Raw genomic sequence first — 22,466 nt, 5'->3', positions numbered from 1 at the left:
GCAGGGGCCCCGACTCCAGCCAGCCAGCCAAGGCAGGCAGGCAGGGGCCCCGACTCCAGCCAGCCAGCCAAGGCAGGCAGGCAGGGGTCAGGAAGGGGCTGTGACGCCAGCCAGGATGGAAAATAATAAAATAAAGAAATAAAAAATGAATTGCTCTTGTCTAATAACAAGTCAGCTTCTCGGAGTGGGTCCAGATGAGGGCCGATAAGATGATCAGAGGGCTGGAGCACCTCTCCTAAGCAGAAAGGTTGAAGGAACTGAGCTTGTGCATCCCCATACCACCACACTGTGGCACCGCAGGTGTCCCGGAGGCTGTGTGTGGTCGGTGCCGACGCCAGGTCCTCGTGCGTGGATGCACAGACAGGAAACAGAAGGTCTAATTATTTAGACAAAGTTGCATGGAAGCCAAGATTGAAAAATGACAAGCTTGTAGCCTCTCAGGTACTTTCAGAAAGAAGATTTTGCTTTGCAGTTGCAGTCAGTGGTTAGATCCAGAACTCTTTCATCACAGGAGCCACTCATCTCCTCCAGGATGCAAAATATCCAAGTACAGCCCCAGTTCCCTACATAGAAGCTCAGAAAGTCAATGGGGCCTCGGGTGGGAAGACTCATCTTTTGTATTCAAAGCTTTTAAGGACAGAGCATCCTTGCTGTAGCCACACAACATCCAAAACAAAATGACCCTAACTACAAGTGCTACTGCAGCACAAGCACAAAAAGCCTTCTACGTCATTTCAGCAGACAGTCTGCTAGAAATCCAGATGGAAAGTATGTCCTGATGGTGACAGAAACTAACAAATCTCTACGCAAGCTTGTCAGAAATGAGGATTTAAACCAAAGGTGAAAGTGTTAAAAAAACAAACAAAAAAAAAAAACACCCAACAACAATACAGTTCCATCTGATACGCAGAAAGTCAGATTTTACCTTACAGTTCTTCACAAGACTGATCCATGCTATCCACTACGTTTTTTCTTTTGTCCATAAGATTTCAGCAAGACAACTGCAACATACTTGCCAGAGAGAAACAACAATGGTGACACAAACACCACAAAGCACAGCAGCTAACCAAACAGAAGGCAATTTAAAGATAAACTGTAGACCATTCACGTGAACATGCAAGAGGAAAACAAGGGCACATCATGCCAGCAGCAGCACCACAGTGAAACATCTTCAGACAACTGATCCTGCTTTATTGCACACAGCTCAGCATTTTCCATCCTGTTCCAAGCATACTGAAGTGTCACAGATGCATTCTGAATTCAGACAGTAACTGAAAAAGGAAGGAAGGTTAAGAACACTTCTGAAAGGACACATCGGTGTGAAGATTCTTGTGTTTGAACTAGAAATGATGATTGGTATGATGTCAGCCAAGAACACTGTCTTCATCCTCAATGAACAACATTCATAGCCACTGATTTTTTGTTCGTTTTAAACAGGTAAGTTGCTGGTACCACCAGTTATCACTGTAAGGTAAGGGTCTGGAGAGCAGTGAAGATGCAGTAACAAACAAAGTGGTTTCATAATTGCTTTGAAGCATGATGCACTTCCAAATTCTCTTATCCACAACATTCCTCCATTCTGTATACAGAGAACCTAATACTGCCACTTCAACATCACAGTCACTTCATAGTCCAGGATAGAAATTTAAACACGTTTTATCCACTTAAAAGTCAAGTGAGTCCTTAGCCTGCTGGCTCTTCGTCCATCCTATTTGCAAAGAGACCTTCTCCTTTATTTCCTGCTGAATGAAACACATCCAAACATGACATCACCTGTTAGTCCACATCCAGGAAAGGACTTCTAACACACATTCACCTGAACAAAAGAAGATTTTTGTGGTTATTTAAACGCAATCCTCTATCTGACAAGATGAAAGAGACAGGTAAAGAACCAAGCTATTAGCAAAGAAATTAAGTCTGTTAATTCCCAGAATCCTAACATATAGCTAAATGCTAACTTGGGAAAGCACAAATAAAAACCATACAAGAGAAATTTTGCTTAACAGAACTATTTAGAAAAGCCTACTGCTTCACTCCACCAGTCTTGATGACTAAGCCTGCACTTCCCTACTCACTTTACACAAATGCCTTTTTAACAAAAGGCTTATCAGTCTGAAAGACAGATCCAAGCACAGACAATATGCACTACAGCAGCTAAATAAGGAAGAACACGTCTGGGGGCAAGACTCCTGGAGCTAAAGATCCTTTGACATTATCTGTTCCTAGTCCTCACCTCCCATATTGCCTCACCTGACGTTGCAAAGAATAAGAAGATTCTGGACAGCTGGAAGGGTGGAATTTTCATTCTGTCCTGTCACCAAGTGCCTGTCCAGCACAACGTGTACAGAATCTGGTTGGCTGGCTGCATATAGGAGGAAAAAAAATAACAGGTGTGTTAGTGGACACTGCTTCAGTTTCAGTGTTTCACCTCATAAAACTAATGCAGAAGGTAACTACTGAGACCGGGGAGATTTGCTCAGTGAATCTATAAGCCCCAACAGACAGGGATGATCGTGAGCACCCAGTCCTGCAACAGCTTCACTAGAAAGCCCTTCTCTAAAAGGACAGAAGGACTGGTCCCTTGAATGGTAAGCTTCCACATTTAGCTAATAATGAACAATGAAATGACTAATACTGAAAAAATGAGATTGATCATCACATGTTTTATTCAGAGCTAGAGGATAACTGACGAGAGTAACCAAAAGCATTTAATATACTGCCTCCATTTCTCAACAAGGCAACACGTTCTGCTGAAAAAAAGCCCCAAATCCTCATGCACTTAACCTCTCCCAGCAGAGCACACACTCTCTGCCACGCAGCAAAGAAACAGCTACAGAACACTGCCTACACACAGACATTCCCCTGCAGGCATGGACTGAAGATCTGCACAGCAGTGGAAACTCTCCTGTGTCAAATGGGCATGCAAATGTTTATTTTCAACACGGCCACAAAACAAAGTGCTGGTCAACAAGGGTGACGTACCGCTAAACGTAGCTCCAGAATCTTTCACAAAGTCTTCCACAATAATGGGCAAACTGGCAAAATTAGGCTGCCTTATTAGTTCATACACAGAGGGCTGAAAAAGAAAAAAGTAATTGTCTTGCTTTTGTAGAAATAAAAGGTGGGCAAAACTCTGTAATATATATTTTCTGTTCCCAATACCATGAAAGTGAAACAAAGCAGAAAACTAAGCGACTACAGCTTCTATGGACTTTCCTCAGGTAGCAAACTGAAAATCCTCCTGCAACAAAGGAAAGAATGACACCACAGGAAGATCTGCCCCATGCATTTGATATTCAAACACTTCTTATTCAACTAGAACAGGTAAGCAGCATCTTTAACAGATATCATACCCACAGTTCTCCCCGCCCTCAGTTCTGAAGCTTTCCAAGGACTAACACACTAATACATTCATGTCCTGAATGTATACGAGAAATAAAGCACTCCCAGTGTGTGAGGCAAAGTGAAACAACCCCCTCACAAGTGGTGTTGGGCCCCCTTCTAATAACAGCTCCTTGAATGTAAATTAAGCACACCAAGCTGATGGATTTGTGTGTAGAAAGTTCTAGAATAAGTTCTAGCATAAGATGGCATCACCATTTCAAGCCACAGGGCCCCAGATAGGAAAAGATCCTTGTAAAAGGATAACAAAAAAATCCCAGGAAGCGAGATGAAAGCTCAACCTACCCCTGTCAGGCTGTATCCCTGAAATACCCAGGTTTTATCCTCATTGGTGGCACAACACAAAGCTGCAACACCATGTCCAACAGCACAGATAGGCTCTAGAGAAAGATCAAAGCACATTTAAGAAATTGTAAGCATCTTCAAACTGCCAAAAATACCAGTCTGCTGGGGCTTTAATGACTAGTCTGGTATATCCCATATTTGGCTTTGAACCTTGAATCCTATCAACCAGGAGAAAAGCATTTCTGTATCTGAGAACCTCCTCACAAAAAATATTTGCACAAAGTTATTTATTTGCACAAAGAAGGTACTATTTAAGTGAAGATACCCCCCAGAGGTAAAGCCACCTCTTTACAATTCTGAATGCTGCAACACTCCAGAACTACCACGTAAGCATTCTTCAGGTAACAGTCTTGCATGAATACTAAGTAGTAGGACTATCTCGTTTAGCAAAGTATCTAATTATCATAAAATCATTAAGGTTGGAAAAGACCTCCAAGATCATCTAGTCCAACCATCCACCCACCCCATTGTCATCCACTAAACCATGCTCTTTAGTTCCACATCTACACATTTCTTGAATGATCTTCCTGGGCAGCCCATTCCAATTCCTGACCACTCTTTTGGAGAAGAATTTTTTTCCAAACAGCCAACCTGAACCTCCCCGGTGCAACCTGAGGTCATCCCCTCTCATCTATTTATGGTTACCAGGTAGAAAAGGCAGACCCCCAGCTTCCACACAGCCTCCTTTCAGGAGGATAGTAAGGTATTCCCTGACCCTCTTCTTCTCCAGAAGAAACAATCCCAGCTCCCTCAGCCACTCCCCATAACACTTGTGCTCCAGACCCCTCACCAGCCTTGCTGCCCTTCTCTCCAGCACCTCAATGTCCTTCTTGTAGTGAGGGGCCCAACAATGAATACAGTAGTCAAGACGTGGCCTTATCAGAGCTGAGTACAGGAAATACCATCATCCCCCTGCTCCTGCTGGCTGCACTATTTTTGACACAAGCCAGGATGTCACTGGTCTTCTTGGCTACCTGGACACACTGCTGACTCATGTTCAGCCAAACACAGACCTGGGGGTGTTGGTCAGTTTCTTCCAGCCACTCTGCCCCACACCTATAGCACTGCCTGCAACTGTTGTGACCAAAGTGCGGGACCTGGCACTTGGTCTTGTTGAACTTCATCCCATCATCCTCAGCCCAGCAATCCAGCCTGTCCAGATCCCTCTGAAGGGCCTTCCTCCTCTCAAGATTAATATTTCCTCCCAGTTTCAAGTCATCTATGAACTTACTGACAGCACACCTCAATTCCCTCATCCAGATCATCAATAAACATTAAACAGGATGGGTCCCTGTACTGACCCCTGGGGAACACCACTCATGCCCAGTTGCCAGTAGGACTTCATTCCATAACATCTGCCCTCCGGGCCCAGCCATCCAGTCAGTTCTTTACCCAGCAAAGAGTGCACTTGTCCAAACCATGGGCTGCCAGCTTTTCCAGGAGAACACTGTGGGAGACAGAGTCAAAGGCTTTGCCAAATTCTAGGTAGCCCACATCAACAAGGCAGGTCACCCACTCATAGAAGACCGTGTTGGTCAAGCAGGACCTGCCTTTCCTATACTCACGCTGACTGGGCCTGATCTCCTGGCTGTCCTACACATGCTGTGGGATCTCATTCAAGATGATCTGCTCCATAACCTCTCCTGGCACTGAGGTCAGGCAGACAGGCCTGTAGTTTCCTAGATCCTCCATACAAGCCTTCCTGTAGATGGGAGTCATGTTGGCAAGCATTCAAACCCCCAAGACCTCTCCAGGAATGCTGATAGATGGTGGAAAGCAGCTTAGCAATCAACTTCACCAGCTCCCTCGGCACCCTCTGGTGGATCCCATCTCAATCCATGAACTTGCAGCAGTCCAGGTAGGACAGTAGGTCTTTAAACCCCCCCATGATTCAGGTGGAAACAATTATTCTGCTGCCCATCCCACACTTCCAGGTCAGGGGGTAGAGTACCCTGAGAATAACTGATCTGACTTTTAAAGACAGATGTAAAGAAAGCACTGAGAACCCCAGCATTTTCCTTATCTTCAGCAGTTCCCTGCTGCACCTACCAAAGGATGGAGATTCTCGTTAGCCCTCCTCTTATTGTTAATATATTCATTTAAGTTTTTGTTGCCTTTTATTACAGTGACCTTGTTGAGTTCAAGCTGGGCTTCTGCCTTTCTAATTTTCTCCCTGCATATCCTAACAACTTCTTTGTACTCTCCCCAGGTTGCCCATCCCTTCTTCCACAGGAGGTCAGACTTCTGCTCCTGGAGCTTCAGTTCCCTTTTCATCCACATCAGCCTTCTTCCCCATCAGCTCATCTTGTGGCACAGGGGACATCCTGCTCCTGTACCTTTAACACTTCCTTTGTGAAGAGTGACCAACCTTCCTGGACCCCTTTTAACTTTCAGGACTTAATCCCAAGAGACTCCCCCTTTCCCCCCCAGTGTCCTGAACAATTCAAAGTCTGCCTCTCCAGAAGTCCAAGGCAGCAGTTTTGCTGAGTTTCCCTCCTGACTTCACCAAGAAAATCTAACATCTCATGGTTGCACTGCTCAAGACAGTTCCTAACCTCTGCATCTCCCACCAGTCCTTCTCTGTTTGTGAACATCACATCTATGAGGCACCTACCTGGTATGCTCTCTTATCAACTGCATCATTAAATTATCTTCCACACATTCTAGAAACCCCTAGACTGCTTCTTCTGTGCTGTATTACATTTCCAGTACATGCCAGGGAATTAGGACTTCCCTATGAGATGATGTTCACTTACTGTTCTCTGTGCAGAAGTGCTGCAATATCTTTGCCAGGTACCCACTGTTTGCAAGGTCAGTCGTAGCCCCTGGGCAGTTTGGAATCAGCAGTGCATGGTATCTAGCACCTAGTATAGAGGAACAAAAAGTAACTTAACTAAAAAACCACCTGAACATAAATTCATTTCAGATTCAACAAACTTCAGACAACAGTGTATAAGTTGTTCAAAAGCTTCATAGTCTGAAAGAACTAAGGAAACTGAATGATCTATGTGGAATAGAAGAGGAGGTAGGAGTTCTTTGTCCTAGGACACATTTTTAATGAGATGTTTCTTACACAGACAAAGCTTAAAAGCCCTGTCTGCTACTTCAGATATTAATTTTCTTAATAAGCATTTTGCTAAAATATGACATAGCAGTAAGAAGGAAGATAAACGTGGTTGCTATGGCTTCCTCTTAAAACAAAAGCTTTCATGCCTTTTCTGTACCCTTCTTCTCTAAAAGCACAACACGAAGAAGAATCTGTTTCCCTGATAAATGGAAGTGACACATAAGCCAACAGCAAAGACCTTACCATCAATTGACTCCAGCTTGGCAGGGTTTGCATATGGCTTCATACGGAAGTCCTGTATCCAGCGCATGTTGCTCTCATTCACATCCACAAAATCAATCGACTTGCCCTAGTGGAAAAAAGGTTTGCAAATTACAGTTAGCATCAGCACACACAGGTTTCTACTACATTTCCTGAAGGACAGGCACGGGAGATTTCGAGATGCTTCAGGAATAGGCACCTCCAGCTTCTTCCGGCAGCCTGTGCCAGTGCCTCACCATACTCTGAGCAAAGAATTTCTTCTCCACATCTAATCTTTTACTTTACAAAATCTCCCCTTTTACTTTAAAATCTTCCCCCTTGTCCTATCACTACCTACCTGTGCTGCAATAAGGTCTCCCTAGAGCCTTCCCTTCTCCAGACTGAAGCTCAGCTCTCCCTCAAACTTCCCTCATTGGAGAGGTGCTCCAGCCCTCTGAGCATGCTCATAGCCTCTTCTGGATCTGCTACAACTCCACATTTCCCTTGTGCTGGGGGCCCCAGGTCTGCACACAGAAATCCAGATGGGGCCTAACAAGGGAAAAGCAGAGGGGGACAATCAACTCTCTTGCCCTGCTGGCCACCCCTCTGTAGATGCAGCCCAGGATACAACCTGTCCCTCTGGATGGCACTGCTTCCTTTCATTGTATCAGTTGCACCACACAGCTCAGTGCCATCAGCAAAGTGCTGAAAGTACACTCCATACCACTGTCTATGTCACACAGGGTTCAAGGTGAAACCACACCAACAAAGAGCAGGATAATCCCTTCCCTTGCCTAGCTGGCAGTGCTGGGCCTGATGTATCACCTCAGGGTATGGTTTGGCCCCTTGGGCTGCCAGGGAACACTGCTGACTCAGCTTCAGGTTGCCATCAGCAAGAACCTCCAGATCCCTTTCTATGGGGCTGCTCTCCTGCCTCTTGTCCCCAGGACTCTATGTATGTCCTGGATTGCTGCAGCTCAGGTGCAGAATTTGGCACCTGCTCTTAACCTGACACGCTCAGTTACTGCCCAGCACTCACATTTGTCAAAGATCCCTCTGCAAGGCTTTTCTACCCTTGAGACAGTCAACAGCTCCTCCAATTTAGTGATACCTTCAAACTTAGGATACACTCAAATCTTGCATCTAGACAGCATCTCTACATCAAACTTTGCCTTTACAGATTAAGCGCATGATCCTATAGAGAAGGGTATGATTTAAAAGGCACAAAGCATGTAGCTGATTTTGTCAGCTCACGTCCTGTTGTTTTCAAGTAAAAGCACAGGAATCATAAACATCTCCTGTTTATGCCATCAGCAAAATGGATGTAGACTTTTTTTGGTTGGACCTACAAAGCAGTCTTTGGGAGACTGCTGAGCACTCGCATACACAGCTATTTCCTTGCAGAACTGTGCTACTGAAGTCAAGGAGAATCTGCAAAACATGGTGACAAACTGAGAAAATATTGCTATTTGCTTTTGTTAATATTGCTTGGGAAACTGATTTCTGCTAGAGAAAGAAGCTCATAGAAAGGTACATCAGTTGCTCAATTCACAAACCAACACCCACCATATTCTGGCAGAAGGGATGAAGGTTCCAATAAAATAAGCAGTAATAGAGGAGATGAGAATGACAGTAGATGTTCTGATCTTCACTTCTTTCTCTGGCTGTTTCAAGGTATTTTAGAGGTGGCATTGCTGAGTAGTATAAATACGGATAAAGTAAGTTTGGCTTCTATCCAAGTTTGAACTCAAGGAATAGAAAGAAAAGTAAATCAGGATATGATGAGTCTATTTATTTTAACTACTTCCAACACATCTTGTTTTAGTCAGCCTAAACTGTAGGATTAATCTGACTGATAGACTTATTTAATAACCATGTTTGTCTCTAGCAATATGGTTGTCTGTTCATCTTCGTTCCTGTGTCTTGCTGTCTCTCAGTCTCAAACCGAGAACAACTAACTCTTCTCCTTTGCATTTTTTTTTGTTACTTTTCTACTACCACCCATGCTTCAAGAGAGATTATCTACAACTGCTTGAATACTTCAAGTGAAGAGCAGGCCTGAAGCAATGAGACACAGACATTTACAAATTGGAACAGGTTACCCAAGGAGGTTGTGCATGCCCGATCCCTGGAAGCATTCAAGGCCAGACTGGATGTGGCTCTGTGCAGCCTGGTCTGGTGGTTGGCACCCCTGCACATAGCAGGCCTATGATTCTATGGCTGCCCCTGCTCTGCAGGGAGAGATCTGAACAAGAGCCACCTGAGGAGCAGTGCAAGCACCCAGCTCATGCAGGAAACAGCTGCTGGGGAAGAGAGGAGCTTGCTAGCACCTGTCCAGACAGTGGCACCCATGGGTCCCCACCAGTCAATCATCCTAAGAAAGCCACTGCCCACTGCTCCAACTCTACCAGACTCTGCTGCAGCAGCAGAGAGGGAACAGTGCCAGCCTCTGGCCCCCTCCCTGCTGCCACCAAGCAGCAGACAGGCTTCAGGTGCCTCTCCTGCTCCTCTACCTTACACAGTATCCAGTTTTACAACTGGTCCATCTCAGCAGGACCTTCCCCGCACCTCATATAACAGAGTGGCAGGCTCCTTGGGCCCTGCCTCTCTTTACCTCATCCCTTGCAAGCCATACTGGCAGCATGCATGCTGATACAACCTGATGGGCAACACCATACCGCCCGAATTGCACCCGCAGCTCTCCCAGGGCGCATGCAGACAGTAAGCTCACACATACCAGGGATTTAGCCTGAAATCACAACAATTCCAGTTCTTACTCACCCCGGGAGTGGCAACTTGCAGGTTGAAGGCAGAGCTGCTCAGCGTGAAACACTGCAGGAAGGACTGGGCTGACACCCCTGGAAAACAGAGCCCAACAGCTGCATTGTACCGCCAGCCGGGATTTTACCTACCTCAGGTCATTTAAAAGCTCAGGAGATCGTCAGAATGTTAATTCAAGGCCCCGCGCGGGAAGCGGGACCACACGAACACCATAGGGCCGCGCACCGCGGAAGGGAGGAGCCGGTCTGACAGGAAAAGGGGCCGGAGCAACTCGCACAGCCGGGCCGGGAGGGAGGGAGGAGAGCGTTGGGCGACTCGGGGCTGCCCCCGGAGCGGCTCACCCGCGGCGGCAGCGCTGGCAACGAGGAGGCAGGTGGGTTTGCCGAGCCGCTCCGACATGGCAGGGACGGGCGGTGGTGCGCGGAGCCGGCGCCTCATGCAGCCGCGCATGCGCACTCGGGCAGGCGGAGAGCCGCGCGCCGCGACCCTTGGGCGGGAAAACTGAGGGCAGCCGCCATGATGGGTTGCTCTGCGCTGCCTTCCTTTAAACCCGTCGGCGCTAGCCCATCCGCATGCGCCGTGATGTGTAGTGGCCGCCGTGCTCAGGTTCCTTTCCGTAGGCTCTGTCTTTCCTCATTGGATTTTATGTTGATATTTGGCTTTTTATGACGGTTTTATATCCCGCCCTCTTCAAATTTGTTGGGCTGAAACGCTGAGTGCTTGCACCGACCTCCCTATGCAAGCGATAGCATGTTGCGAACGAAAAAACATTGTAATGTCAATGTATCGCCTAATATTCAGCGCCCAGACCAGTGGCTGAGGTGTTGGGTTTCCACCTTTCTCCCTAAATCCCTCTTCATCTGAACCAGAGCCTCTCAGTGAAGCCCCATGTCGTGAGATTAATAAACTCATCCAAACCTCCCAGAAAGTGTCCTTCCCATCCCGTCCTTCACGTGTCTTCTGATTCGTCTTCTCTGTGTTCAGTCTGGGATTTTAGTAACGTTCCTCAAGGATAACATTTATTGCAGGCATTGGCTGCTCTTGGTTACATGGTGGTGTGGTTTCTGTGAACCCTGGATTTGCGTTTTCCATCTCTGTTAATTTCATTGGTCTGCATCTTGATGGTTGTGAGTGTGTTACGAAGAAACTGTCACAAAATGATAGGTTATAAAATGAAAAGAAGACAATTCTGCTACTACTTCTGTGCAATTTTTGGAAGGGACCTGATTTCCAGCCTGGTTTCCTATAGGAAAGGCAGCTCATACCTCATGCTGTCTGTCTACCAACCTCGTTTTTTCTCAAGAAGTGTTCCAAACCCACAACCGTGTTACACATGGAGGCGCCTGGACACTCCTGTCTGTTCAATCTGAGCTCCCAGAAAATGATTAAAACCCAAACAAACTGCCTTATTCTCTGTATCCACCTTGCAGGGAACGTGGTGCTCCTCCAGCAGCTTCAGTCCTTGTGGTACTGAGCTTTGGATTTGTAGTCCTTCTTCCTTACCTGTAAATCCATTTTAATTTATTTTCTAAATGCAAGAGCAGAAAGCAAACCATTGTCTCAAGTTCTGCTCCACCAGCTCTTCCTATCCTCCCTAGACTGCCCAAAAATATAAAGCATGAGTGCACCTGGCAGTGATTTAAGGTGAGAACATACAGAAAGAAAAAGAAAAGAAGCATATGAGAGCCCCAATTCCTTAGAAATTAAATTATAGGGTGACCTCAACTCTCGATCTTCCAGTGCCAGTGTCTCTGCTTTGCACATGCAGAGAGGTTTTGTAAAAGCTCTTCTGTTCATTTCTCTTGCAGTGAGCACTCTGCTGAATGTGGGAGGTTAGCAAGCAGCTAGCACTGCTGTAGAATCACAAGGATGATAAAAAAATATTTGCTACTTCTCTCAGTTTGCTTTAGTAAAGCCTGGATGTTGCAGTTGTGTTGAGTTGGCTGAGTGCTTCCTCTTTGAATCTGGTGTGGTACAACATAACCACAGCATTTCTCAGGAGTGCAGTGATTTTGTATCATGTCCTTTTGGGCTGAATGATGGCTAGAAATGAAAAGAGAGGGGAAGAGCAGTTTGTAGCTTAGGATAGTTGCAAACATAGCCTTGCTTTACATGCATTTAATTTTTTTTTTAATAAGGAAGGATAAAGGTAAAGGAAAGACAGGAAGGATGATATCATGTCTGCACACCCATTTCTGCTACAAGGGCCTCTCTCTGGAAGGAAGATGCATTTCCCCCTGCATCAGTGCTTTTGAGCAGCCCAGGGAGGGCAGGAGAGGTTTCCACCCTTCCAGATGCTCACCCCTTCCCCACTGGCTCAAGGAACATTAAGCTTCACACTCACTAGCTGGAAGAGCAGGCATCTGCCCATCCCAGTTCCTCAGAGACAGGATTCCGATTCAGACAAACCAGCCTGCAGAACAGGGATCTCTGGGATCAGAAGGTGTTGCCTGGATGGCTCTGGATAAGTCATTCAGCTATTCTACAGTTCATCCCCTATCTGGGAATAATAATAATAATAATCTTCCTTGGCCTGTTTTCCTCAGGTAGGCTGGAGTTTATTCTGGGCAGGGATTTCATTTTGCTATGGTTCTTACTGGGATCTCTGATCCTAGCCTTCAGAAAACATGACCGTGGCTGAGGAGTGAGAGGAAGGGAGGTATTTTCACTCGCGTACCCGCATACACAAAGATGCTCACAGGAGGAATTATACAATATATCTATATCTGTATATATATCTCTATATATAGTTTATTTCTCACAATCCTTGTAAGAGTTACAGGTGTATTGGGAATCATTTACAGTTTCACAGCATATGGAGTGGCCATACAGCTTCTAATGTGAGTAACATACAGTGTGTAGAGAGTACACATTTCCAGCCCATCCACCCACCACTCATACAATGGGTTTTCAAAGCTAATACTAGATTCAGCTATGTAGAAAGCCTGGTAAATGTTAGGATACAGCGTTGGGTGTCGTACAACACTGTCAGTCACAACGGGACAAGCTAAACTACTTTAATTTTCAATCTAGTATTTCTAGTCTACCTGCATTATTGCATTTATACGCTTTTTTTTTTTTTTTTTAAGTCAAAGTAAATAGAATACTATATGGGAAAGGAAAAATTCTTGACTATTTTAGGATTTGAGCTGCAGCCCATACAAAGTGTCCATAGAAGCATAGACAAGGTTATAAATTCAACAAGGTATAAATTAGCTCTATAGCTTTGTGTGTAGGTAGGTGTCCATTTCCCTCCAGGAAATGTATCTAGCAGCATACTGTTTCTGAAATTAAAAAAAAAAAAAATAAAAACCAACCCAAACCTGTATGTTGAACACAAGTAAATATGTGTAAGTGACAAGCAGGTCTGCAGAGTGACAAAATGTCACTCTGAAAATTATTATCAACTGGAAAACACATCCAGGGACTGATGCAAAACCCACGGATGTCACAGCAGGCATTTCCCTGCTGCTAGTGGTTCAGCTTCCCATCTGACTTCCAGGGGCTTTGAGTCAGTCCCTGCAAAGTAACAGAATAAAAGCAAACTGAAAAGAAGAAAAGAAATCCCCTGTAATCGGACCTTCGAGTTCCCTTTCTACAATTTTAGTTTCTCTACAAGTTTATAAGCAACCTGCACCTACTACTAGAAGGAAGCTGGTTTGTACTGGAGAATTGAGGTTACACCTTTTAAAGATTTGGACTGAAAGGGTTATAACCAGTGACTCAGAAAAAGGCATCAGGCTGAAGAAGGGCTGCTCAAAACTGGATAAAGCCAAATGATTCATTTGTTGTTGCTGTTTTTGAAACAAACTGTATGGCACCTTGTTCTTATCACATTGTCCCAGAAACTTGACTGCTTGAAGCTGATGAGGCAAAACCAGGGATACAATGCAGGTCTTTACTGTTGCGGGGTTGATTAAAGAGTCCTCTCTTCCTGCTGGGAGTCTTGGTACTGGAGCATCATCATGCATGGACAGAAGGAAACAATAACTTTATTCTTGGGATCCTGCACTGCAGATTTGCATTATGAGAAATTAAAAACTAGAATGGAGTAGTCTGGGAATTTCAAGCTGGTAACAACTGGAAAAAAATAATGAGAGCAAGAGTAACATAGCCAAATGCTGCTGGTCTAAGTCCTATTTAATCCAAGTTATATTTTTCAGCAAAAAAGATCTATTTAATCCAAAGAGCACAGCCTCCAGGAGCAGAGAATGTGTCTCCCTACACACTGCTTGTCAGTGTCCAAACAGAACAAACACTTGGAATCATTTTGATTGGAAGAGATCAAGTCTTTACAAAGCAGCCAGCAGAATGAGAGTGCAGGGTAGAGCCAAACTCATGCATTTGAAAACCAATTGCTGTGATCTTTTCTGCATGCACTGAGTGCTAGCTTTTTAGTATGGTTTTGTTGAATGACGTGAATTTTCCAGGTCCAGCCGTCTCGTGTAACTTCATAAAACTCGAGCAGCCCAGTCAAAAAGAAACATTCCTGCGGTCTTCTGTGTCCTCAGTCCTGCAGCTTGTAGAGGATGAGGGCTGCAGTGCATTACCTACATATGGTCTGACTCTGCAAGGCCAGCAAAAATGCAGAACCTTGACTTCAGCTGAGAGCCAGCTCTCTGCCTGTATTTCTGGTGCTCCAATATGTAGAGTACCAGAGCATTCCTAGCTTCAGCCAGGTGTAGCGTTTGCATACGCTGCATTAGCATCTCTCCAATAGCCTGAATACCCTCACATCCAACTGGCAGGCAGCTCCTGGGTCTCCAGTCCCAGGAAGAGCTTGCAGCCATACAGCATTTCTCTGAGTAAGGACAAGAATGTGACCTTCCAGACACGGTTTTCTTCTCTACTGAGCTCCTGTGGCAGGCAAGCATCTTGCATTTCAAACCCCACAGCTTTAGCAACCGGGATAAATGAATACTTGGTATTTCCCACTGCACCACACAGTCTCTGTACTCCCTCTAGGTGCAGAGAGGCTGAACTTTGGCTGTATCTGTTAGGCGAGGCTGCCCAAAATCTGCCTCTGCACTGGGGCAGGGCTTCTGCCTCTCTGTGGAGAGGTCACATCTGCAGAGTTGCCTGGGAATACAGTAAAGTAAGTGAAGCAGCAGTAAAGAACAAGCAATGAACCAAATTTCTAGAAACCAATGGAGCCATGAAAACCTGGTGTGACCAACCTAAGAATCCAGGCTTTTAAAAGGAAAGTAGGTCACATGGCTGGAGTGATGAACTAAAAGGAAGAAAGTCTTCATCATGAAGAATCCTTTACTCAACAGGTTTAACTCCTCAGGGCCAATCGAGGTAATGTGATCTGAGCTAAATAATGCAAGAAGCAATAAAAGGCTAAAAAATTATGTTGGAACAGAGCTGAATGGCACGTGTGGCATGCTGCTAAGCCAGTGACTCAGATAAATTGCTGTCCCCTCAGCAGCACCTTGTATCATCATCTGGGCTGCTAAATTCAAGCTATCATAGTCTAGCTGAATGGCAGCTATCTTCTGGACAGCTGCATTTGGTAGGATGGACTTAGATTAAGCACTCTCTATCTTGTTTTTGACAGCTAAGGCTGGCGTTAACCTTACTAACCTTATTCTATGTTCCTTGCACTTAAAAATAGCTTCTCATTAATGATCAACACTTCAGAAAGATAAACTTTGCAGTAGTACTCATTTCCAGTTGAAATGGAAGCAGGAGACAATGGACAAATAAATGCCAAAAATGGTTACTGTAGTACATGAAGCACTTTGGGATAGATTACGGGCTGTAACGAGAGCAGCAATATTTAATCCACTATATGAGGCAGACACTGCTCACGTTGCCCTCTTCTGATTTCTTTGTAGCACACAGCTTGCATCCTGACGTATGTGGGTGGTACAGCGTGCCCTGGCCCCAAAGAAGTGGATAGGGTATAAAAATTCAAGGGTGCTGAAATAACGATGTCATGCTTTTTGCTCTGACCTGGTTCTCACCCCTCCTTAGCAACACTGACCCAAAGCTCTCTGCAGAACTGATTGAAATTCCTGGAATTTCACTCTTCAGGTACTCTTTTCATTGCCTCCATTGTTTGGTTTGTTTCTTGAAGAACATTTTCTTTCTCACAAATCTTCAGGATTGCTATTTTCAACCAGTTCTAAGAGTAGTTAGAACAAGGCAGATTTCTGAACCCTCATGGCATTTCCAAGAAAGGAGGGGAATTTTAAGCAGGAATCATCTCTCACCAGTGAGTTTCTTGTTTGTTGGTTTTTAAAGTTATTCTGATGGCTATTGGCAAATATCACTGTCCATATAGGCATGGTTGTGCAGATAAACACTTCCCTTATATACTCAGCAGAGGAATAAGAAGCTTTTTTGCCAATTTTGTGGAAACATGACACTGAAATGCCTTTGAATCTTCCAGTGACCCGCTGTCATAGCCCTGGTGCCAGTAAGACCCCAATGCCTGATCACAGCATGTGAAATTGATGGAAAAATCCCCTTTGTTTCCAGCAGCCTGTGGCTCAGCTGCTAACCTTTGATCCTACAAAGACACCAATCCATTTTCAATTTGTCACTAAACCAAGAAGTGCCCCAGGGCAAGCATCTGTGCAGTGTTTGTCATCCTGAAAGTGCTGCAATGTTATCCTTTTCTTCCCAGGTTTGTTTGCATCCTGCTGCAAAGCTGTTGGGGGTAGCACGACTTACCACAGCCTATTAAGCCAGCAGAAAGTGAAAGCAGACCTGTAATCTCTTCCATCTTTCTGAAAGATAGAAGCATCAAAAACCTTCTAAAAAGTTGCCCAAGAGAGTATACAACTTCTTTGAATCCAACCAAAACTTATGGATTGGGTACAGTAATTGAATCTATACTTTTAGTGATATGCTGCAAAGTCTGTGAAGTCAAACTTCTAATTTAGACTTTATCAAAAGAGTAAACTAGCAATCTAGATCTCTTCAAAACCCAAGTGCAGAACCTTATTAGTTTTAACCATTAGTTCATTCTCCCCATGGAGATATCACTAGAAGGACTTCATGTCACAAACGCCACACAAAGAATAACATCAAGCAAATAACAGCATGTGCTCAGTACGAGAAAAGACAACTATTTATTTAGCACAGCGAGTTCAGTCATTTAAGCCTTCGGCTTCTTGACAGCTTTGAGTTCAATCTCGCTTCGATGCTGAGAGAGAGGAATTTGCTCTTCTCAGCCTACTTCTCACTGGACATTTTCACTCAGAATGAAACCACCGCACAGCCGGGCACGTTAAGGCAGAACGGGAGGTGTTTGCTAAGAGGTCACTTGCAAGTGCGTGGTCCCAGCACTGGGAGCTCATGTGGCATCTACACTTCATCTGCCTGACTCAAGCCAATGCTAGACCCACACTTTGACAAGTGCTACACAGTCCATACAGTTCAATATAGTCTAAAAGTACCTTAACTTCAAGCGAGTAGCCCACACGACTATCCAGGGAGAGGAACAGTAGTTTTGAGCTTTTAGCAAAATGCTCATATGATACATTCAGCAGTTCACCAGCCATACATTCTTTGCACTGAGCAGAAACCAGGACCAAAGAAGCGTGGGTGCTGCGTGGTGTGATGCATGGCACAAAAAAGACACCATGAACACTGTGAGAATGCAGGGGAGCAAATGAAGTGTCACCTCCAGATTTTGTTTTGGTTTTCCCTACAAGGAATGTGACTTTACTGCGGTTGTATAGATACGTAAATATACAGACGCACACAGAATATTCTTCAAGGCAGGGTGGTGGTGCAGACACACTCACATGCACACGTAAACAGAGGTGTTTCTCAAATCAAACCAAAGAGGGGGGCTCCAGATGATAGGTCTGGACAGCAGTGTTAATTTATGGCAGTAAGCAGAAGATCTCTTATGGACAGGACAATTACAGTCCCTGCCTGGGGAGGACTGCATGTGGTTTTGTACCCAGAGCATGAGCTGCTGTCCCAGCACTGCCCCTGTGGGGTGTTTCTGGATGGGGTTACTGGCCTTGCACACACATGCCCTAAGGGCAAGGAGGCAAACAGGAATGGTTAAGGCCCACGTCTGCTGAGAATTGTTTTTCCCTTTTCTGTTGCCAAACTTTAAGCACAGAAAATGAAAACACTTCAGAAATAAAATAATAAGATACTCAAATGAGGCAGGCATTTCCCCCCTCTCCCCCTCATCTATCTATGCTGATCAGTGCAGAGTAGATAAATGCTGCATCTGTAGTGTCACACACTGCTAAAAATATCCCATGTCAGGAGAAGACAGGACTGGTGGAAACATCTCTTAAAGGCAGGAGTTGAAAATAGAGGCATTGGTCTGAAAATCACCAACCCTGCTTTGGTAAAACATGAATCAGAACAGGGGTGGCCAACTTCCCTTCCTCATAAGCGGTACAAGAAGAGTCCGTACAGCCAAAAGCTTTTTTCGAAAGGAAGCAGAGCCCAGGAATATCCATCCCTGTATCCAAACACCACTGGTTTGGATATGTTGCTCTGTACCCAGTGGGCAGTAACATAGATGAGGTTCCTGGCTGGACTGCGCCGCCTTTTGCTTCTGGCTTACACATAAGGACATGCCAAGGGCACTGCCAAAGTCTGGGTGCTCTGCATCACCCCCAAGCTCTTGGATGAGATGCAGGCAGGGAGATGCAACAGCCCCATTGCATCCTCTTGCAAAGCCCTGCTACAGTTTCTGCAAAGGTTCTGTGCTAGGACTGCTTCTGAGTTACTTTGTGCCTCACATCTCTACTTTCCCAATTCATACTCTGCTGTTTTTACCCTTACTTCACCCTTTCCCCCCCCCTCCAAAAGTGAATGACTGAACTGCAAAGCAGGATGAGGGGAAATCCATTCTTTAGACAGATGTGACGAGGCACCCAGCCATAGACCCTTCTGTTCAATCCCCCAAAATTCTCCAGGCTGTGACACACTGCTGCTTGAAGACATATCCACAATACAAGGAAGGAGTGCTTTGAACCACCAGGATTTCTCCAGGGCTGTTAGCACTCTTTCCAAAACCACTGTGAACTCAACACATACATCTCCTCTCTGTACTGGTGAAGGTAGAGGTAGACATTAAACTCATGCTGAAAGCAGCCTGTTGTTCATCAGAAGACAGCATCTGATACTCCCAGAGGTTCTGTGCCTTGGGAATATTTTATGAGCCTTGGGGAAAAGAGGGTGACCATAGGAGTGGCCATGCTATATTGAAAAGGCTTTTTGTCTGAAGAAGCTGTATGCGTTCAGCCAAACAAATTTGGAGGTAAATTAAGGAGACATGAGCCAAGAGAATTACCAGGGTCATACACATCTGCCATCCTGTCTAGTAATTTTGCCGGAAGCTGGTACTGCAAAGACAGCACCCAGGGAACACATGCCTTTCTCTGTCCTAGTACACACTGAATGTGCACATCTAGGCTCAAAGACACATCACAATGGCTCTTCAACTGATTTCTACTGAACTCACCCCACCATCTCATGGTCTTTCTAAGTATTACTCGAAAACCCCATTGGCTGCAACTTCTGTTGAGCTCCAGGGAGTCTGTGGTTCTGACCTCATCTAATCTCTGACATCATCTGAGCTCTGACCCAAGTGAAAAAGACAGTGCAAGATAAAGTGACCCACTTCTTGGTGTCAGGGGAAGGGCATCTGCCAAGGCCCTGAATCCTCTCATTGCCTGCCTTCCTTTTCCTTCTTAGAAGGTCTGGCTTTAGACCTGAGGTACTCACCAGTAAAACCAGGCTGCTCCCCAGTGCTGGGAATTTGTTTCCATTTCCAAGATGTGGAGGAGTCACAAATCCCTGCTACTGTCACAGGCGAGGAATCACTCTAGGACAGATGGATCTTTCCAGTGACCTTGATCAGGGTTTGCCTGGCATGATGCAGGTCAGTGTTATTTTTCATGGGATCCCAGCTCCTGTCCACCCCTGAAACCAGCCTGTGTTTCCCTTTTTCCCTACCTTCTCATGTACAGAAATGCCATAGCTTCAGTGGAAAAATACCAGCTGAACAGACTTATCCAAAGCCCCAAGAAATTAGCACAAAGAAACCACACTTTGCCCCCCACATAGGGACAAGTGAACTGGGTCTTCTCACTAGGCTCCATCTCTTCCCTCAAAACAAACTGAACAGAAAAACCAAAACACAAAGCAGGGACTCTGGATGGGACGAAGAACACTTTGGACTTGAAAACAGGGGACTGCAGGAGAAGTGGGGGTGGCTCCCAGGGAGGACAGCAGGGGAGGGGAGGGGACACCGTCATTTACACCAATCAGGAGAAGCTGTAATCTATACACAGTGGTATAAGCCAAGGTATATTACATGAAAAGAACACACTGAGTGCATGGAGTTACCCACATCGGGTCAAACTGGCACAGTGGTCTTGAAGAAGACCCTTGGAGTTGCAGTTGGTGTTTGACATTGACCTATCTAGCTCGCTCTCTCTATATAGATATGTATAGAATTTGTGTGCATGCATTTGTCTCAAAAGGAGCTGTACAGCCAGGCTGGGTTTCTCAGCCCACCCTGTCTTGGTCTTCATTTTTTCCGGGCGAGGAACGCCACTCCCACAATCACCGCCAGCGCCGCCACCGCCACTCCTCCAACGATGATCAAGGGCTTCACGTTGTCAAAGATGCTGCCTGGTGACTCCTCGGAGCCATTTCCCTTGTGGTCAGAGTCAGGGGACTGGCCAGTGGCCTCTTGTGTCTCCGTGGCGGCTGCACTGGGTTTCAGGTTGCTGTGGTTGTTCACAACAGCAGCATCGCTGCCCGCCTTCTTGGGAGCAGTGGCAGGATTAGGCTGTTCTTTGGGGGTATCCTTCTTGTCTGCATTCGTAGCAGGCCCAGGGCTGGGCTTTTCTGGCTTTCCAGAGCTGGGGGCTTTGGCATCGGGTTTGTTTCCACTTCGGATGTTACCCTTGGAATCCATCCCTGTGAGTGCTGCAGGTGGTCTGGACGCCAAGCACAAGGGAGGCAGTCCTAGGTCTTCTTTGCCTTTTCCTTGCTCCTGAGTGAAATAGGAGCCACAAGAGCAGGACAGCTCAGTGCCTGGGGGTGATCACCTTGGGATGATGTTCACGCTGGTGGTGTCCTACCTGGACATGATACAGCACCTGGAAGAGAAAGGAAAGCGATGAGAGCTGGGTGAAGAAGATAGAATGAGCTACTGGCATCCCGCCTGAAGAGGAGAACAAAACTGTGAGAGCTGTGAGCTGTAGTCAAAGTACCTACTGTAGTGCCTGCACTTGAGAGAACACCAAATACATCACACCAACCTTCACTGAAGTCTGCTGCAGCTACACTCCATTTACAGGATAAATCCCTAGCTGTATGCAGTGTCCTTTATCTGTGGCAAGATGTACTCATGTCCAACCAAATTTTAATTCCTTGATGCCTTCCTCCTGGGTAAAGGGAGAACAAGTTGTTCCGTGGGAAAGAAGATCAACAGCTCGTCCCTGACCATAACTCACCCTTGCCCTTTTTGTTTTGTAGAACTATCCCAACTGAAATTTAGGAAGTGGTTAATGTGTGATATCTCCATCCACATAGAGACTAATAAATGGATTAGGTTTCTCAATTATCAAAGCTACTGTAAGGCAAGGTAAGGGACAGAACCTCAGCTGCTACAGCGTGGTGTATGGACTCCAGTGAATCATTTGTGTTGGAAGGGACCTTTAAAGGTCATTTAGTCCAACTCCCTTGCAATGAACGGGGACATCTACAGCTCAGTCAGGATGCTCAGAGCCCCATCCAGCCCAACCCTGAATGTTTCCAGGGACAGGCTATCCACCACGTCTCAGTGGCAGGCTCCTGTCTCCTTGCAGTAGTTATCTAGGTTTGCCTACAAAACATCACCCATACTGCTGACAGAGATGAGCTGGAATCATTTTTTTCCAAGGAACTGATGAAAGCAGCCTAAAGATAATTCAGCAAGTTCACCTAAGGCAGCCATCTGGGCAGGGTGAGATGGGAGATGGAGCTCCCCAGCTACCTCCCTGAGCACAGGGGACAAGGAGAGGCTTGCCATCAGCACCACATCAGGTTTGAGTTGGGAAATGATGAATAAACAAGAGGAAGCCATCAGATCTGAGTCACCTGCTTCATTGTCTCCCAGCTGACCTTTGGTGCTGCCAAGGGCTCCATGCCTGCTAAGTGAAATATGAGCTCAGTAACTGTCTGGGTTTAGAAATAGAGAAGCTCATCAAAAACCTCTCCAGATAGACGTTGCTTCCATAATAGCTCAGAGGACTGATCTCTCCTTTAATGGTGGACAAGGAGAGGGTGCCAGGGTTGCATCACTGCTTCACACTGTTGCCTCTTCTGGGAACCAGGCTAACAGATGATGGGTTTTAAATTTCTGCCTAGGCAGAAATGATGGTCTGGAGGAGACCTACTCAGAAATGCTAGATTTGGGTTCAGAGCAAAACCAGGCAACAGTTTCCTGCTTGGTGCGAGAAACTGCCCTGTCTCCTCCTCTCCATGGAACCATTTCTTGTTCTATGGCCAGCATTTCCTCCAGCATCAGTGAACTGGAGTTAACCTGGGGAACTGCAACACCAAAATCACTGGAATCAGTATCTCCCATGGTACACCGTGCTTCTGGCCATGATACTGGTATGCTGTATACTTCCCTGAACAGAGAACA

The 22,466-nt window shown here is 45.7% G+C and overlaps 3 protein-coding genes across 8 annotated transcripts in view; 1 reads left to right on the top strand and 2 right to left on the bottom strand.

Annotated features, from left to right (window-relative positions):
* Positions 1–1,170: 1,170 nt before the first annotated feature.
* Positions 1,171–10,285, bottom strand: GATD1 (glutamine amidotransferase class 1 domain containing 1). Of its 5 annotated transcripts, none has more exons than XM_042836755.1 (8): positions 10,177–10,250; positions 9,836–9,912; positions 7,058–7,163; positions 6,504–6,611; positions 3,688–3,782; positions 2,983–3,076; positions 2,251–2,362; positions 1,171–1,816 (listed from the first exon to the last, which is right to left on the bottom strand). In XM_042836755.1, exons 1-8 carry the CDS (start codon positions 10,232–10,234, stop codon positions 1,813–1,815), a joined length of 654 nt encoding a protein of 217 aa, XP_042692689.1. In that variant the 5' UTR covers positions 10,235–10,250; the 3' UTR covers positions 1,171–1,812. The 5 variants fall into 5 exon arrangements, with proteins under 5 accessions (XP_042692689.1, XP_042692687.1, XP_042692688.1 ...); XM_042836753.1 differs by having other exon boundaries at positions 1,171–1,742; XM_042836754.1 differs by having other exon boundaries at positions 1,171–1,739.
* NLRP3 (NLR family pyrin domain containing 3) overlaps positions 10,110–22,466 on the top strand; it is a 26,202-nt gene continuing 13,845 nt past the window's right edge. For both annotated transcript variants that reach the window (XM_042836751.1, XM_042836750.1), the window contains exon 1: positions 10,110–10,208. The gene's annotated coding sequence lies outside the window, so the exon portion shown is untranslated. The remainder of the gene's footprint in view (positions 10,209–22,466) is intronic.
* The window catches only part of CEND1 (cell cycle exit and neuronal differentiation 1), a 10,496-nt gene continuing 6,876 nt past the window's right edge, over positions 18,847–22,466 (bottom strand). The window contains exon 2 of the mRNA XM_042836758.1: positions 18,847–20,934. Coding sequence (XP_042692692.1) covers positions 20,358–20,750 — 393 coding nt within the window. The 5' untranslated portion in view covers positions 20,751–20,934 and the 3' untranslated portion in view covers positions 18,847–20,357. The remainder of the gene's footprint in view (positions 20,935–22,466) is intronic.

This window comes from Centrocercus urophasianus, unplaced genomic scaffold (assembly GCF_019232065.1).
Source record: "Centrocercus urophasianus isolate 14NV4802_14NV808 unplaced genomic scaffold, USGS_Curo_1.0 seq_63, whole genome shotgun sequence".
NCBI lineage: Eukaryota > Metazoa > Chordata > Aves > Galliformes > Phasianidae > Centrocercus > Centrocercus urophasianus.
Note: the sequence above shows the minus strand (reverse complement) of the source record. Positions and strands in the feature narration are given on the sequence as shown.

What these genes read in the sequence shown, in the direction of transcription:
- GATD1 (XM_042836752.1), bottom strand. Translation starts at nt 10,285, where the DNA reads ATGCGCGGCTGCATGAGGCGCCGGCTCCGCGCACCACCGCCCGTCCCT. An exon ending in AGGGATACAGCCTGACAGGG is followed by an intron (nt 3,077 to 3,687) that starts GTAGGTTGAGCT and finishes TTTCTTTTTCAG; the next exon opens with CCCTCTGTGTATGAACTAAT. An exon ending in TTCTGGAGCTACGTTTAGCG is followed by an intron (nt 2,363 to 2,982) that starts GTACGTCACCCT and finishes TCCTATATGCAG; the next exon opens with CCAGCCAACCAGATTCTGTA.